Source organism: Hoplias malabaricus, chromosome 9 (assembly GCF_029633855.1).
Source record: "Hoplias malabaricus isolate fHopMal1 chromosome 9, fHopMal1.hap1, whole genome shotgun sequence".
NCBI lineage: Eukaryota > Metazoa > Chordata > Actinopteri > Characiformes > Erythrinidae > Hoplias > Hoplias malabaricus.
Window position 1 is genome coordinate 3992886 of NC_089808.1, and position 16334 is coordinate 4009219.

At 40.8% G+C, this 16334-nt stretch overlaps 2 protein-coding genes across 2 annotated transcripts; one reads left to right on the top strand and one right to left on the bottom strand.

Moving 5' to 3' along the window:
• Window positions 1–237: 237 nt before the first annotated feature.
• nicol1 (NELL2 interacting cell ontogeny regulator 1) lies at window positions 238–3724 on the bottom strand. The gene is made up of 4 exons (XM_066681906.1): window positions 3581–3724; window positions 3264–3413; window positions 1508–1596; window positions 238–1142 (listed from the first exon to the last, which is right to left on the bottom strand). Exons 2-4 carry the CDS (start codon window positions 3373–3375, stop codon window positions 1071–1073), a joined length of 273 nt encoding a protein of 90 aa, XP_066538003.1. The 5' UTR covers window positions 3376–3413; window positions 3581–3724; the 3' UTR covers window positions 238–1070.
• A 2643-nt stretch (window positions 3725–6367) lies between these two features.
• On the top strand, window positions 6368–16164 carry nelfa (negative elongation factor complex member A). Its single transcript, XM_066681385.1, has 11 exons — window positions 6368–6613; window positions 10841–11012; window positions 12166–12327; window positions 12460–12549; window positions 12797–12924; window positions 13152–13221; window positions 13326–13414; window positions 13657–13768; window positions 14263–14570; window positions 14656–14755; window positions 15012–16164. Exons 1-11 carry the CDS (start codon window positions 6404–6406, stop codon window positions 15194–15196), a joined length of 1626 nt encoding a protein of 541 aa, XP_066537482.1. The 5' UTR covers window positions 6368–6403; the 3' UTR covers window positions 15197–16164.
• Window positions 16165–16334: the final 170 nt, after the last annotated feature.

The following is a 16334-nucleotide window of genomic DNA, read 5'->3' on the forward strand; positions in this document are numbered from 1 at the left end:
TATATTTTTATGTAGACATCAGCTTTATCTGCTTTTAATATCCTCACAATAGACTACAAGAGAAAACGAACTCTTACTGATTTATTTGCACATTGATCATTTAGAAATGCTCAGCACTTCCGGTGACACACAAAACCGCAGAGAAAAACACTCTGCGAAACATTGCCATGTATCTACTACACCACAGTAAGAGGCTTTTCTCTCGTTCTGATAAACACCACAAGGGACAGTCATTCGTGTGTTACAGTGAATTCATGATCTTTAATTCAGTTTGAAACTAAAGTGATCGTACAAAAGGTTGCAACAAAACAGCCACCTACATTTTAGATGAGAGTTATAGCAGCTACATTTGGTGATCCAGTGCTGTGCCATTGGATTAGCATTGTTTTTATTACATTGAACGAAGGAATGCAGAATATCAGACTCGCTACAGCCTAGTGACAGACAAAACATCTCCATAGAAAACAGCTAATTTACTGTAGTCTCCATGCAATTTCATATACATTATTTATCCACAGCAATCTCAAAACAAGGCCATTCCAGTACTTTTCACATTGTTGTATTACATTTTAAATACATTGATTATCTCCTCTACAGACTCTCTACATGAAAATACATCTACATTTTCTGGTGCGTATCTAATGTTCGCCATCCATGTTTTTTTCTTACAGTTGGACAAATAAGCGCTAATAGTAACTTAACCAAACCATTCTACTGTGCAAATAATCGGCTGTGGGTTGTGTATTTTCTACAATTTTTCTGAGTGGGAAGCATTTTATCAAAAAACATCAGACCATCAACAATTAACATAAGCACAACATTTATTATAAAATTTGTAAAATGTAATGTATTAGCTCTAATATCTTTTACCAGGAATCTATTGGCTCTCGCAGATCAGCACATCTCTGAAATGCTAGTGTTTTGTTTCGTAAAAAGAATGCAAACTTGAGATGCTGCTCAGATCACAGAGGAAAGGAAAGTGCGCAAGTGAATAAGTATAGAAGGACAAGATGTCACGGCCTGAAAGCTTTCCAGTGGTGCTGTAATGGATGTTGTAGTGACTCAGAGTTTCAGTTTAAGCTGCTGACAGGCATGCAGTCACACAATGCCCTCCTCTCAGCTCTCAGGACCAAACTCTCCGTCTGAGGAACACACAAATAACAGGGTTGAATACCTCACAAGTCTTTTGTATCCCACTGAACACACACGTAAGACGTCATGCTCTGTATTTACTGAGACTTTTAATAACACTTTTTAATCATTTGGCTTAGATTTGGGTAATAATTGTGTTCATTTGGTGTGACATGGGTGACACCTCTATATTATAGACAAAGGTGCTGACCCTAAAACAGTCTCACTTTCAGAGGTATGGTATAAATCAAAAGCTTTGGAATAGTACATTAAAATTCAATGAAATATGGAAATAGCAACGTGAGCATAACATAAGGGAGGTGTTTCCAATAAAAAGGCCAATGAGTACATAAGAATGTATTTGGCTATTATTTACCCTTGAGTCCAGGTTGAAAGCTGTCTTCTTCAGATCCTGCAGAGCTCGCTGCATAAACTCAAAAGCGTGACAGTCAACACAGGGCCGGCCTGACGGAGGAGAATCAGAATGAACAAGGTTTGAATTAAATTAAATATTTTCATTTGAATAATTACACGTTTTTGATTAGTCAGGTATGCCATTTTAAACACTTACAGTTTATAAGGTATTATAAATGTGTTTATAACCACTTCAATTTTTACATTACTGTTTTTTATAACCAGATTTAGATTTTTTATCACGTTTATCACAGGTATTTATGATCTGTATAAAGAAAAGTAACAGCTATTGAACCTCTGAGGGTGAACAGGACATGCATCCAGGATCCAATCTATCTATTCGTCTGCAAACATTCTGCATTTAGACTACTTAAAAATATATATAATTCCTGTTTATGCTACAGCTGTCTACTGATTATTAGAAACCTGTAATACATAATGTGCTAGAGCCAATTTAGACAGTTATATTTACGCTTAATAATGTGTTTTATTTCATATTTGTCATGTGTTTTTATTATGGATCAAAACATTCATTATCTGTAACCCGTATCCAGTTCAGGGTCGCGGTGGGTCCAGAGTCTACCTGGAATCATTGGGCGCAAGGCGGGAACACACCCTGGAGGGGGCGCCAGTCCTTCACAGGGCAACACACACACACACACATTCACTCACACACTCACACCTACGGACACTTTTGAGTCACCAATCCACCTACCAACGTGTGTTTTTGGACTGTGGGAGGAAACTGGAGCACCCGGAGGAAACCCACGCAGTTACAGGGAGAACACACCACACTCCTAACAGACAGTCACCCGGAGGAAACCCACACAGACACAGAGAGAACACACCACACTCCTCACAGACAGTCACCCGGAGGAAACCCACGCAGACACAGGGAGAACACACCACACTCCTCACAGACAGTCACCCGGAGGAAACCCACGCAGAGACAGGGAGAACACACCACACTCCTCACAGACAGTCACCCGGAGGAAACCCACGCAGACACAGAGAGAACACACCACACTCCTCACAGACAGTCACCCGGAGGAAACCCACGCAGACACAGAGAGAACACACCACACTCCTCACAGACAGTCACCCGGAGGAAACCCACACAGACACAGAGAGAACACACCACACTCCTCACAGACAGTCACCCGGAGGAAACCCACGCAGACACAGAGAGAACACACCACACTCCTCACAGACAGTCACCCGGAGGAAACCCACGCAGACACAGAGAGAACACACCACACTCCTCACAGACAGTCACCCGGAGGAAACCCACGCAGACACAGGGAGAACACACCACACTCCTCACAGACCGTCCCACAACCCACAACCTCCAGGTCCCATCAAAACATTTAAAACAAATTATTTTTTCATTTTATAGACTGTAGCTCTTTGTGTGTCCTTAACCTGGGTTCAATCTTTTCTAAACATTCAGACATTTGGGTTTGAATTATTAAAAATACTGATTCCAGTTTTCTAACAGCAGCGTGCCTAACACGCACAGTGTTAATGTCAGAAAGGAAAACGAACATCGTTTCGACGTCGTTTGTGCCACTAAACATCTGGTCCTTAGCGTAACGGTTTTCATGGCGTGTTTAGTGACAGCCCAAACCTGTTCCCTTATATGTCTTAATCATAAATTTGAGTAAACCAGTTAATTTAACGTCCATAACGGAGTAAAACGGTAAGGCTAAACATCTTACTCTCCGCGGGGATGACGGTCCCTGTCTGCGGTTGGTCGGCGGAGGTCTGGGAGAAACATAGCAGCTCCGCCGCTAACAACACCACCATCACCGCCGAGCTAACGGACCTCATAGTCACCGAGATCAACGGCCTGGACACTCCGGAGAACACTGAGGAAACACGAAGACCGCCGAACACATTACAACATTGTTAAACAAACTAGAAACACAGAAAATCACGGCGTCTGTTCTGCGTCCGAGCTGCATCTCTGATCTATGGAATATTATCAGACACCGACCTCTCTGCTAAAGGGGAACCACAACACGCCTCTGTTTACCTGCACAATCAAACGAACCAGGATCACGAGCCAAACCCAACGAATTTCTAAACAGTCTCCTGCACACCAGACCACAATGGTGCACCCCCAATCTGTTTTATTCAGAACCTTTAGATGCTCTCTGCTCGGATTGGTTCACACGGGTCACATGGGCTCCAGATCTGTTCAACCGCACTTTGAGCCCACTAGAGAAGACCATGCGTGTACAGAGGCAGGCCTGGCTGTCCATTGACATCCCAGGAAACTACATCCATCTGATGGGTGCATAATGTCTCTCTAAATTCTTCATGAATGTTGCCAGATCCTGATGTATATTCTCGCATTTGCATCTATACCATGGTGACATCATCCATACCGTTACAGATCTTAGGGTTTGCACCAGATTCTGGACAGTTTCATATTTGGCACACAGAACTCAGCCTCCATATCCCCCCAAACAAGCTAAAAGTGGATTTATCTCGTGCACATACCCAGTAAACAATTAGCCGTTGATTCAACGTTGAAATAACGTCTAATCAACGTTCTCTTAAGGTTGAAAATGAAAGTTGAAAAGACGTCTAAACACAGACATTGAAAAGACGACTATTAGACGTATTTTGGACTGAATTTTGAATTTGAATTTTGGAAATTCCGCCCGGACATTTTTTTAAATCTAAAAAAGAGGACATGTCCGGGTAAAAGAGGACGTCTGGTCACACTAGTTTTTCATTCTCCTTGTGCAATAACCTATGTGGCAATATTTATCTGAATAGCACAGTTTTTCTCTGAAAAATCATCTGAGGGCTTGAATATAACCCACATTCAACAGGTCCTTTACTCACACTGAGAGATTACTGCAGACTTCCTGAATCTTTTCACAATATTATTCACAGTAGATTGTGAAAGACCTTAATTATTTGCAGTCTTGTACCAACAAATGTTCATTTTGAACAGTTTTACACTTCTCAGTTTGCCACAAAATTAACAACAAATCTTTGTTTGCAATCGTTGAAGCTTTTTATATTCACCTGCTTGTGTTGGAATGTTTCAAAGGGTTGTATATTCGATGAACTTTTCACCTTTCTCTTGTCTCTCTCTTTTTATTTATTTATTTTATTTTATTTTATTTTGTAACTGCCAGTTCAAGGTCACAGTTGGACCGTGGGAAAAACAGGAGCACCCAGAGGAAATCCACACAGACACTGGGAGAACACACCACACTCCAAACTCCTCACAGTCATGTAGGGTGGTGCTCAAACCAACCACAGGAGCTGTAGATACATGTATTTATATTTACAAAATATAATCAAGTAGGCCTATTTACTATATTCAGGTAAATAGAAGTTTAAAAAAAAGAGGAAATGTGATTCTTGTTTTATTGCATTTTGCATTATTTCTCAGCTTTTCAGAAAGCTGTACATATATAAATTAAGTGAATTACATAAACAGAAAAACAAATAAGCAACAAAATATTGTTAAGCTCCAGATGCTTAGTGAAATGATTACACTTTGTAACATTAAATTGGGTGAATCACAAAAAAACTCTACATTGTTAAAATTGTCAGCTCGGCCGACAATTCAGCCATACAGGTCCAACTTGTAGTTCTACAATTACAGACTGTAGTCCACAAGTTGCTGACATTGTTCACCTTATTCTCCAATGTTTATGATCACTACAGAGCATTTAATGTTTGATTGGTGCATCATTCTCAGCACTGCAGTGACACTTGTCATAGTGACCCACTGTGTGCTGCACAAGTTGATCAGAGAAAGCAGTGCTACTGGATCTTTTAAACACCCAAACATTTTTAAATACTGTCCAGACTATAAAATACAACCGCCATGTTGATGTACCTTGCAAACGTAAAGTCAGAGAGATTAGTTTGTGTGTTTCTGTATTTAAAAACTCAAGCAGTACTGCTGTGTCTGATCCACTCTTAAAATTACAACACACACTACCACGTCAGTGTCACTGTAGCACTGACAATGATCCAACATCCAAACAACGTTTGGTGGTCCTGACCATTGAAGAACAGAGTAAAACCGTGTGGCAGGCAACAAGCGAACTACAAAGTGCACACACAGGTGCTTGTCATATAATTAGAATATCATGAAAAAGTTGATTTATTTCAGTAATTCCATTCAAAAAGTGAAACTTGTATATTATACTCATTCATTACACACAGACTGATGTATTTCAACTGTTTATTTCTTTTAATTTGATGATTATAACTGAGAACTAATAAAAAAGCCAAATCCAGTATCTCAGAAAATTAGAATATTACTTAAGACCAATACTAAAAAAGGATTTTTAGAAACGCTGGCCGACTGAAACGAGCATGTACAGCACTCAGTACTTAGTTGGGGGTCCTTTTGCCTGAATTACTGCAGTAATGTGGCATGGCGTGAAGTGGATCAGTCTGTGGCACTGCTCAGGTGTTATATGAGAGCCCAGGTTGTAGGTATTGCATCTTCCTCTTCACAATACCTCATAGATTTTCTATGGGGTTAAGGTCAGGCGAGTTTGCTGGCCATTTAAGAACAGGGATACCATGATCCTTAAACCAGGTACTGGTAGCTTGTAAAGGAGCAGACAAAACTGACAGTGAGTGTAGAAACATGGAGGTGGCTTTAATGTTATGGCTGATCCGTGTATATTGTACCCTGTTTGTGTGAAGGAGTCGTTTAATTAAAGACGTAGTGCACTACCTAGGGCTCAGGGAGCGATTTGAAACAGAGCCCATAACAAAAGCGCGGTCACATGGGTCCTGAGGGTCCGTGTGCGCGCTCGGGTTTTTAGGTGTCCCGTTAAAATGCCTGCAGGATTCTTCGTGTCTCTCCAAGATGGCGTCGATGAGGGACAGTGACACCGGCCTGTGGCTTCATAACAAACTAGGCTCCACGGACGAGCTGTGGACGCCCTCCAGCATCGGCTCCTTGCTCACGGTGTCGGTAATCGACAACATACGGCTATGTTTTTCTTCGCTGTCTCCGGCGGTGAAGCTGAAACTGCTGCTCGGCATGCTGCACCTCCCGCGGAGGACCGTGGACGAGGTGGGGCTCCACGACCCTCGCACTGTTTTTACATCCCTCAGACACATCATACATTCACAGTCAGGATACAGCGGGTAAACACTCAGCACGGGAGGGCAGCTCTGAGTCTGCAGTGTGGGAGAGTAAAGGCAGAGTCAGTAACCGCGGTGTCAGTTTGATTCAGAAAGAAAAAAACGAAGATGGGTCAGATCTTCGTTGGGGTTTTGTAAATGATGTACCAGTGGCTGTGGTGGGTCAGAGTTAAGAAAAACAGCTGCGCCTCCTCCAGAGCAAAACTTACAACAGGGTTAGGATTTTATAAAAGCAGTAACAAGTGTCTGTACGAAAGAAACAAACCCACTCCACTGGGAGCACACTTCTAAAGGGCGGGTTCATGCTCGTCTTAACGGTAGCGATACCTTTCTTTTCTCGTACACCGCAGTCAGTTATGGGGTCGTGTCATATGTAAACACCGCCACTGAAGCTAAACGCCAGCGAGGTGGGTTTGAGCCAAGGCTGAAGCTGTTGTTGTTGTTTTTTTTACGAATTAACAGCCACAATGTCTTCGGACTAAAAACACATTTTTATTTCAGCAGGGTGCCGCGGCTTTGTCTGGTTCAAAACTGTTTCCTTCAAACAGTTTTTGAGCTTAAGCTTAGCTAAGTTATTGTTTGTTGAAGTACCGAGCCACTGAACAATTAAAGAATAGGCGAGACCTGCTTTTGTGCCCTTTATGATTGTGGAGAGCGAGTCTTCGGTTAGTGTCGTTCAGGCGGTTAGTCGTTAGTCGTAGATGGTGCTGTTTCCCGCGCTTTTCGTGAACTTGAGTTAATGGCCCTTCAGGTTTTATAATTGTGTTCACTGGGCGGAGATTAACCTGAGGATATTATCAGTACTCAACAAACAGTGAAGAGTTTACATTTGTTAGTAATTTTGTAAGTCTTATTTTTGTGTGGAAGGATGAAAACTCAAATTTCTCCAGTGCGCCTCAGTTTGTAATTTGTTGTAGAAAAGTCGGTGGGGAACTTCTCATGATTTTTCAAATATCCATTTGAAACCATTTTTTAAATCATATCGATACACCGCTCCCCCTCTTATTAATTAAATACCCAGTAAACAAGGAACGTCCCTGGACGTTCAAAATAGGTCTAAAAGTAGTCAAGGACATATTTTAAACGTCAATGGACGTCCAAAATCCATCTTAATAAGTTAGTTAAGTGGTGACCAATCGATAACGTCAGTGGACGTCCAAAACGCGTTTTATACAAATAATTTATTTCGGGACCAATTAATAACGTCAATGAACATCCAAAATACGTCTAATATTCGTCTTTTCAATGTCTGTGTTTGGACGTCTTTTCAACTTTCATTTTCAACCTTAAGAGAACGTTGATTAGACGGCAGTCATTACGATATTTCAACGTTGAATCAACGGCTAATTGTTTACTGGGGTAATCTTTTTGTCAAAATGTCGTATTTACAAGGTGTTTCCAAAGGAAAAAATCCTTTAAATGCTTAAAAGTGGATCAGATGGAATTCTACACCTTTGCCTGTGTTTTCAGTATGAGCTGATAATATGCAATTACTCTGTCCCCTCCACAGCTGCCTGCTGCTCCAAAAACATGGCTTTCCATATTCAAACTGCCTTTGGAACACACTGTCAAAGCAGAAATGTTCAGCCGTGGTGTGGAGAGCAGTATTGTTGTCATGTTTTTTTTGTCTTAAAATACACATGGAAATGTTAACCAGGGTAAAAAAATATTTATGTTTGAGGGCATCTTCAAAAATTCTAAAACTATATGGAATAAATGTTTTAAATAATTTGTAAATTAGGAATCTTTAGGAACATGTTAAATTAATTCAACTGATTTATCAACAGCGTAGTAATTATTATCATTAGAATATTTAACTATAAGGGTTAAGAGACTGGATTTTTAAAACTAATCCCTTTGTCAATGGGTGTGTACAACAACATGAAAGCTGTCTACTGAGGCGCCAAGTTGTTTCTGAACTAGATGTGTTATAAAACCCTGCCTTTATTTTTAATTTTCAGAGTATTAATTGGTGAGTGATTATTAATGTACCACATGTTGAAATATTGCTGCCTTTAAAGTCTGTCCATCCATCCATTTTCTCTGAGTCAGATGAAAGATTTTTCTGTCAGGAATCATATGCTTCTACGAGCCGTTTGGATGACTTCCTTATTGTAACATCACACTAGGGAAATTTGCATAGAACCACCCTGGCATTCGTGAAATTATTCAAATTAACAAAGGCTCCCTGATCTCAAGTTAGGGGGAGTTTGTGTGTAATCAGAAGATGATGAGAAACTATCATTCAGGAAATTAAAAGAAGAAAAAAGACTCCATGAGACTGAGCTGGGGGAACAGCTGTTGGGTAAACCTGTGACTGTTCTTCTCGAGGTTGGATTGTTAATAGTCTATGCCAGGGTTCAGCAACCCGCGGCTCTTTGATCCCTCTGATGCGGCTCAGCTTTTGAAAATAAATAATGAGTATTTAATTAAAATGTATTTTATTTTGGTTCGTTCATTTTCAAAATGTAATTCTATGAAGATTATGGCGATCTTGTAACATCTAAAATATTTTAATATTTAAAATATGTTTGTCGCTCTTAAAACACGTCACAACTTCCAACGTGCGACACCCGTCAGCGTGCGGTTTCTTGAACTTTCTGACAGCTGACTGCACGGCGCCAGTAAAATAATGACGGCATGTAGAGAGAGGACAGCATTGTTGTTTGCTGCCAGTGGATAAATTAAGTTCAGAGTTTTTTTTCATTACTACAGGGACTCAAATAGACATTGAGTATTTTACTTAACTGTCAACACAACGTCTTTTTTAAAAAATGTTTTGTTGCCTGCAGAAAGGTTATTTGATTTTCTCTGCAGTCGTTCATTGATTTCATAAATGAAACACAGTATAGTTTGTTTATACAGAGCACAAAGGAAAAAAAACCCTGTTATTTCAGTGTTATTTCATTTAAAATTTCAAAAGGGTTTTGTGGCTCCCAGTGTTTTCTTTACTGTGTGAAAGGGTCCAAACGGCTCTTTGAGTGGTAAAGGTTGCCGACCCCTATAGAATATATTTAAAGGTGGCGGGCGCTGTGCAGCTGCTCTCCACGACGTTAAAAGCCTCGCAGTGCCACAGTGTCATGAACCAAACTTTGAAGCTGAAAAGTGAACGTATACTGATGTTTTAATACTCTAGTACTTGTTTAAACTTCCCCAAACACACGAGTACAATCTAAAAGTTACATACTATTTTACACCACTTAAAAAAAAAAAAAAAAAAAAGCCGACCCAGATCTTCGAAATTTCAGTTCCACCTTAAATGCTTCCACTATAAATCTGAAGTTTTCATTAAACACCTTAAACAGTGAAGCAGTTACAGGGGCCTGGACAAAACTACTGCATGTTGACACAAAGCTGCAAGCTTGGAGTATAAACAGCTACATTTGCTTCTTTTTCTTCTATTCCACCTTAAGGACTGCAGCTGTTACAGAATCAGACAAATGCTGACTTGGATGCTGAATGGCTGATCACAAAGTTAAAACTGTTTATATATTTTTAAAATGAATGTTGTTGGTTTACACCACATTTTGATCTGAAAATGGCTGGTTGTTTATTCTTAAGCCAAAAAAGGAGGGAGAGTGCTAGTGGAGGGTCAGAGTTGAAAATTTTGGGTAGGGCCCCAGGAAAGTCTGGACTGGCTCTTTGTGCAGGTGGCTCTTGTTCTTGCTCTGGGTCCAACTCGGGGTCGAACATATAGGTGGTGTTCAACCCTATGTTTTAGGGTTGGTGGGAAATACCACCAGTGTCTGTATCAAAAAGCCGTTACCTTCACTTCTTTATGAGAAAAGTAAAGCCACTTATACACAGGCCTGTAGGTGTCTGGGATACTGTTAGCTTGTTGACTACAAGGTGCTGTGCTTCCTCTTTGACTGTCTTCTTTGTAGTTTGGTGTTGCTTCTGTAGTGGTTACATATATTTATGAATGGTGATCATTCAATTGCTGTATACTGTGATACTATATTTCTGTGGGAGAAACGAAGAATGGGGCATTGTGAGATTGTATCAAGAAATGAAAAGCAGCTTTATTCAATCGCCACCCTTTTATGACACTCCTGAAGTCAATGATTAATTTCTGCGGTGGTCTTCACAACTATACACTTGCTTTAGGAAGTCTGAAGTCCAGTATGTTTTCTCTTGCATGATTTTTTTTTTTCAGATGAAAGAGGCTCTGTCTGAGATCATTCAGTTAGCAACAGTAGACTCTGAGCCTTGGGTGCTCATGGTGGCCGACATCCTGAAATCGTTTCCTGAAACAGGTTCCCTAAATCTGGACCTGGAAGAGCAGAACCCCAATGTGCAGGACATCCTGGGAGAACTTCGAGAGAAAGGTCAGCAAAGTCTTAAGTCGAGAAGATGAACAAAAATCTTAAAATATTATTTTATTAAAGGTTGAGCACTACTTAATGGACCTCCATGAATATTTCATGTTATTTTAGTTATTGACAGATATAAGTATGAAGTAAAATGAAAATAGCAGCTTAATTTGCTTTAAAACTGATAATTTTATTAAATTGACGGAAAAACCCGAGCTCGCTACGGAAATTCTTGAACGCGACCGTGACGTCACTGGTGGACAACAGCTGAACAACGCCGTGGTAAAACACCGTTATGACTGACTGTTATGACAGTATCTAGCTAAATAACCAACATTATTCATGACAATAGCCTAGCAATAAGCTAAACTCAAATGTAGAGGTACCGTTATTCTTGTAAATGTGATCGAAGTCGAACTCGAATTCATCCGACACTATAAACCTCCGTAATGCAGCTACGTAGCCGAGTATAATCTGAGCACCGAGTTTAGCGAGTCAAGCTAACGTTAACTAACACCAACTAAAACAGGCGAAGTGAGTGTCCTTACCCTGTTTACCTCCATGTTACAGAGGCTCTTGAACACCTTTCGTTGGTGTCCTTACATGCCCATATTGTTGGAAAAGCGCCAGTGAAATGAGCTACAGATAACGGAGTGAGCGGAGGGTCCTTTCCAAAGTGCCCGTTTAAAGTTGACAAATTTAGTCCATTTTCTGGATATTTTGGGATCTTTGGGCCATTTGTTCACAGATGTCCCACTGTACATTGAATGATTGCAGCCAAAAACAACACACCTTTTCGTCATTTCGTTGTTGTCCACCATCTACGTCACAGGCAAGATGCCTATTAGAGTTTCCCAACACCGTTGGGGGCGGGGTCTTTTAAACCTTATTCCTTCAATTAGTAAGAAATAACATGTTTTCTGACTATCAATAAACACAAGTTAGGAACTCAAATTTTTCAAGTTTGACATTTTCATAGAGCTGGTGCTTAGCCTTTAAGACAAATGTGCTCATACACAAAGCCTCATGCTGAAAGTGTTCTTTTAAACAGATTTAGAGACTAATAAAATTGCAGACCTCTGATTGATTGGAGTCCCAGACTAGAGGAGAGGAGTTGTTTGACACATACTCACTGTTTGCTTTGTGTCGTGTGTTTATGTTCCCTCAGTGGGTGAATGTGAAGCATCCTCAATGTTGCCTCTTGAATGTCAATACCTGAATAAGAGTGCTTTGACCACACTGGTGGGACCGCTCACACCGCCCATCAAACACTTCCAGCTGAAGAGGAAACCCAAGAGTGCCACTCTTAGAGCTGAGCTCCTCCAGAAATGTGAGTATATATGTTTATCTCTGTGGGAGTATGGATAACAAATGTTGCCTTTAAACTATTTAGCGTATGTGTTCGTTTATAATAGGGTTTTGTTTTTTTATGATTTTTATGTACTTGTTGCATGCATCTCAGCTACAGAAACTGCACAGCAGTTAAAGAAAACAGCCGGAGTGCCTTTTCATTCTAAAGGAAGAGGACTCGTCAAGAAGATTGACACCACAAGTGAGTGTGCTATAATTGTGGCTGGTTTAATAATTAAAAATGTGTGTTATTGTTATTGTATTAGCTGTCCAATTTGCCTTTTTTTAATTTAGTGCTCAGTGATGTATCCATACTTCTCCACTGAACACTTTAAAGCTCTGAACAAGATGGCTACTATTATTAATTCTTACTTAGTAACAAACAGGTCTCAAGAAGCTTGCTTTCTGCACCCCCTATACACACACCATGTGATATCTCTTGTTTCCAGCACCACTTAAAGGGATACCCAAGGCTCCTTTCCGCAGCCCCACGACCCCCAGCATGTTCAGCCCCCCCAGCAACAGAACGCCTATTGCCCCAGCGCGCACACCCCTGCGCAAAGAGAGAGGAGTGAAGGTAATCCATCATAGCAACACTGCACCACAAGCCCAGAATTTACCAGGAGGCTGCTGACCGTACTAGGTTCGATTTACAGATCGACAAATGTGATTCTCAGGCTGTCGGGAGTATCCCCAAATAAACCTGAAAATGATTTGCAAAGGGTTAATATGCAGCCTCTTGCTGTTGAGATGCAGCAAGTACTTATTGTTAATTTAAGCTATCGTTTTTATTTATTTATTCAGTTATTAGATATCTCAGAGTTGGATATGGTTGGAGCAGGCAGAGAAGCCAAGAGGAGAAGAAAGACATTGGGTAATTTCAGTCACAGAAATTCATAGTCCTCACATTGCACAGTGGCTTTATTAAAAGTTTGACTCTGGGACGTTTTAATTTCTAATTACACCTTCTTCTTTCAGACGCGGAAGCAGGAGAGAAAGCAGCCAAAGAGGAGGCGGTGGTGGAGAATGCTACCCCAGATTATGCCGCTGGCCTGGTATCCACACAGGTATGGGCAGAACCCATCATTTTATTTGTAAACATGGGTTTTTCCCACATAAATGCACGTTTTGCCATTAATTTAATGTCAGTACCGCACAGTGGGATTCATCTTTTATCAAATAACATTTTTGTTATATTAAAAACTCAGGTTTGGCCAGTCATTTAGTATCATTTTTGTTTTTTTTTTTTGTTTTTTTTTTGGTGTGTAAAATGAATATCTATGCGTAAATCCAATTATTTCTACAACAGAAATTGGGGGCTTTGAACAGCGAGAGTGCCCTACCATCAACCAGCTACCTCCCGGCCACACCCAGCATGGTACCCTCATCCTCATACATTCCCAGCTCAGAGACACAACCAGGTAAATCTTAACTCATTATAGACGTGTATGCACACACAGACAGATCAGCCACAGTATTACCGCTACCTCGTATCTCCACTTTCTCAGCTCCACTGTGCATACAGAATCTTGTGGTTGTTCACAACTTTTATCCCCAATTTCACCATGACATTCAGTAGTTGGGGCCACTGGAGCACAGGTGTGATTTGGCTGTTGGATCATTCTCATCATTTCGATGACACTGACGTGGTGGTGTTGGTGTGTTAGTGTGTGTGTGCGCAGTACTTGTACAAGTGGATCAGACACAGCAGTGCTACTAAAGTTTTTAAATGCTGTTTCAACTCGCAGTCCACTCTCACGGTGGGTCCAGAGCCTACCTGGAATCATTGGGTGCAGGACGGGAATACATACTAACATTAACAAATGTATATATGTGTTTATTTATTTATCATGATTACGGGAAAATCTTTATTTACTTGATCAGCATATTCCACTCTCTTCCCTTGTTTATTTAGCCAATGCAGGTGGTTCAGGACGTGATGCAACAAATCGACAGCCAGAGGAGTCCACAGCTACCGGGGCTGCGGCGACCACACTGCCAGCACAGTTTAAACAGAGAACGCCAATGTACAATGCTAGCACTGCCAACCCCACAGCCCCCACATCCCCCACCACACCCACCAGTACGCCCGTCAACAATGCTCCAGCTCCCGCTGCAACGGCAGCGCAAGCCGAAACAGCCACACCACCCCCCACCACCACGGCTCAGCCAGCCCCGACACCAGCTCCTCAGCAGCAACCCAAAAAGAACCTGTCACTAACAGTGAGTTAACTTATTATGAGGCAGCATAAGTTTTTTCTTTTAAGGAACTCCAATTTGATGTACATATTTTTCCCCATTATTATAGAGAGAACAGATGTATGCTGCGCAGGAAATGTTCAAAACTGCAAACAAAGTCACTCGACCAGAGAAAGCCCTTATACTGGGGTTCATGGCAGGATCAAGAGGTATTGTGGTACCATTCAAAATCAGTTTCAGCCTGAAGAAACTGCATATTATTCTCTAATTTTAAATCTTCTTAATGTACTTTCAAACACTGCAGTTTATGCAAAGCCTTTTTAGCTACGCTTTGGAACACAAACTATTGTAGAATTGTTGCTACAAATCAGTTTCACAGGCATAGCCAATGTAATGATTTTCCAATGCAAAACAACAATTCCATCATGTTGTTTCTTGTTCTTTTTGTATTGTTCACCCTCTTAGAGAACCCATGTCCAGAGCAGGGTGACATCATCCAGATCAAACTGAGCGAGCACACAGAGGTTCTGCCCAAAGCAGACGGAACAGGCAGCACCACCATGCTGGTGGACACGGTGTTTGAGATGAACTATTCAACGGGCCAGTGGACACGGCTCAAAAAATACAAGCCCATTACCAACACCTCGTGAGGGAAGATTAATAGACACTTTTTTTTTTTTTTTCCTCTCTCTCTCTCTCTCTCTGCGCACACACATACATTTGTATACATACACATTTACACACACACACTTCACATATCACTGTATCTTCTGAAGACTGGGTTCCAAACGAATGCTTGCACACAAATTCACACACAGACAAATCAAATACCTGTTCTAGAACGTACACACAGTATGTGGGCCAAATTGTGAATGACTGGCACTAGGGCAACTTTTCATGGGAGGGTTTTTGTGGGTGGTTAACGGGAGTGAAGTGGACTTCCTGTTTTGGCTGACCTCACATCCTGTCTGTTCCTGCATTGCCAAAAACCAGGGACCTTCTTTATTTTTTTCTTTTTTGTGCTTTGTAACATTTCTTCATTTTTATGAAAAGAGTATCCCAAGAAATTCCAGAAAGTTGAGGAAAATGGAAGAAAAACGGGAATGTTCTGGATCGCTTTAACCTTCTTTGATTGACAGCTGTCAGTATGGCATTGCATGCCAAAAAAAACGTGTTCATCTATTTCAGTGGAGAATTGTAAGAATAAGGATTACTTTGGAGAGAGAAAGGAAATGAGACGGCAGGATCTTTACTGCTTTCACCAGTTACAATTTTTTGGATAGTTCTTGAAGATGTCTGTTTTTCAGCCTCATTGAAGAAGGGAAGTAATAAAGCGATACATATCCAGGCATGAATGAGTGAATTTGAATTTAATAGCTGCTCTCACACTGCTTGTTGTTGTTTTTTTTTCTTCTTCATACAATTAGTTAACTGAACTGAATAACATTTTTAAAACTGCAGAAAAACTATTTTATTAGTATACACGCTTTTTCTTAAATACAGGAACATTAGCGTCAGTGATGATTCATTTCTGTCGTCATGCAAATGTCCTGGGTTATTGTACCACCAAGCTAACAGTGGTAAACATGTATTCTCTAAACTGTGTACTCACGTAGCAGTTCTGATTTGGCAAGACATTCTAGGTATGTATTTTTGTGCTGTACTTTGTAGTTTTACATCAAATTACAACCTTGTGCACTCTGATGCCTGACCACATTTCAACAGTAAGTGGTAAGTATTTATTTTTTGTTCCTTTGCAAAGAGGGGGGGGGGGTGTCCTGTCACAGG

What these genes read in the sequence shown, in the direction of transcription:
- nicol1 (XM_066681906.1), bottom strand. Translation starts at nt 3,375, where the DNA reads ATGAGGTCCGTTAGCTCGGCGGTGATGGTGGTGTTGTTAGCGGCGGAG. An exon ending in GACCGTCATCCCCGCGGAGA is followed by an intron (nt 1,597 to 3,263) that starts GTAAGATGTTTA and finishes CTCCTCCGTCAG; the next exon opens with GCCGGCCCTGTGTTGACTGT. An exon ending in CTTTCAACCTGGACTCAAGG is followed by an intron (nt 1,143 to 1,507) that starts GTAAATAATAGC and finishes TGTGTTCCTCAG; the next exon opens with ACGGAGAGTTTGGTCCTGAG.
- nelfa (XM_066681385.1), top strand. Translation starts at nt 6,404, where the DNA reads ATGGCGTCGATGAGGGACAGTGACACCGGCCTGTGGCTTCATAACAAA. An exon ending in GCAAAGAGAGAGGAGTGAAG is followed by an intron (nt 12,925 to 13,151) that starts GTAATCCATCAT and finishes TTATTTATTCAG; the next exon opens with TTATTAGATATCTCAGAGTT. An exon ending in GAGGAGAAGAAAGACATTGG is followed by an intron (nt 13,222 to 13,325) that starts GTAATTTCAGTC and finishes TTCTTCTTTCAG; the next exon opens with ACGCGGAAGCAGGAGAGAAA.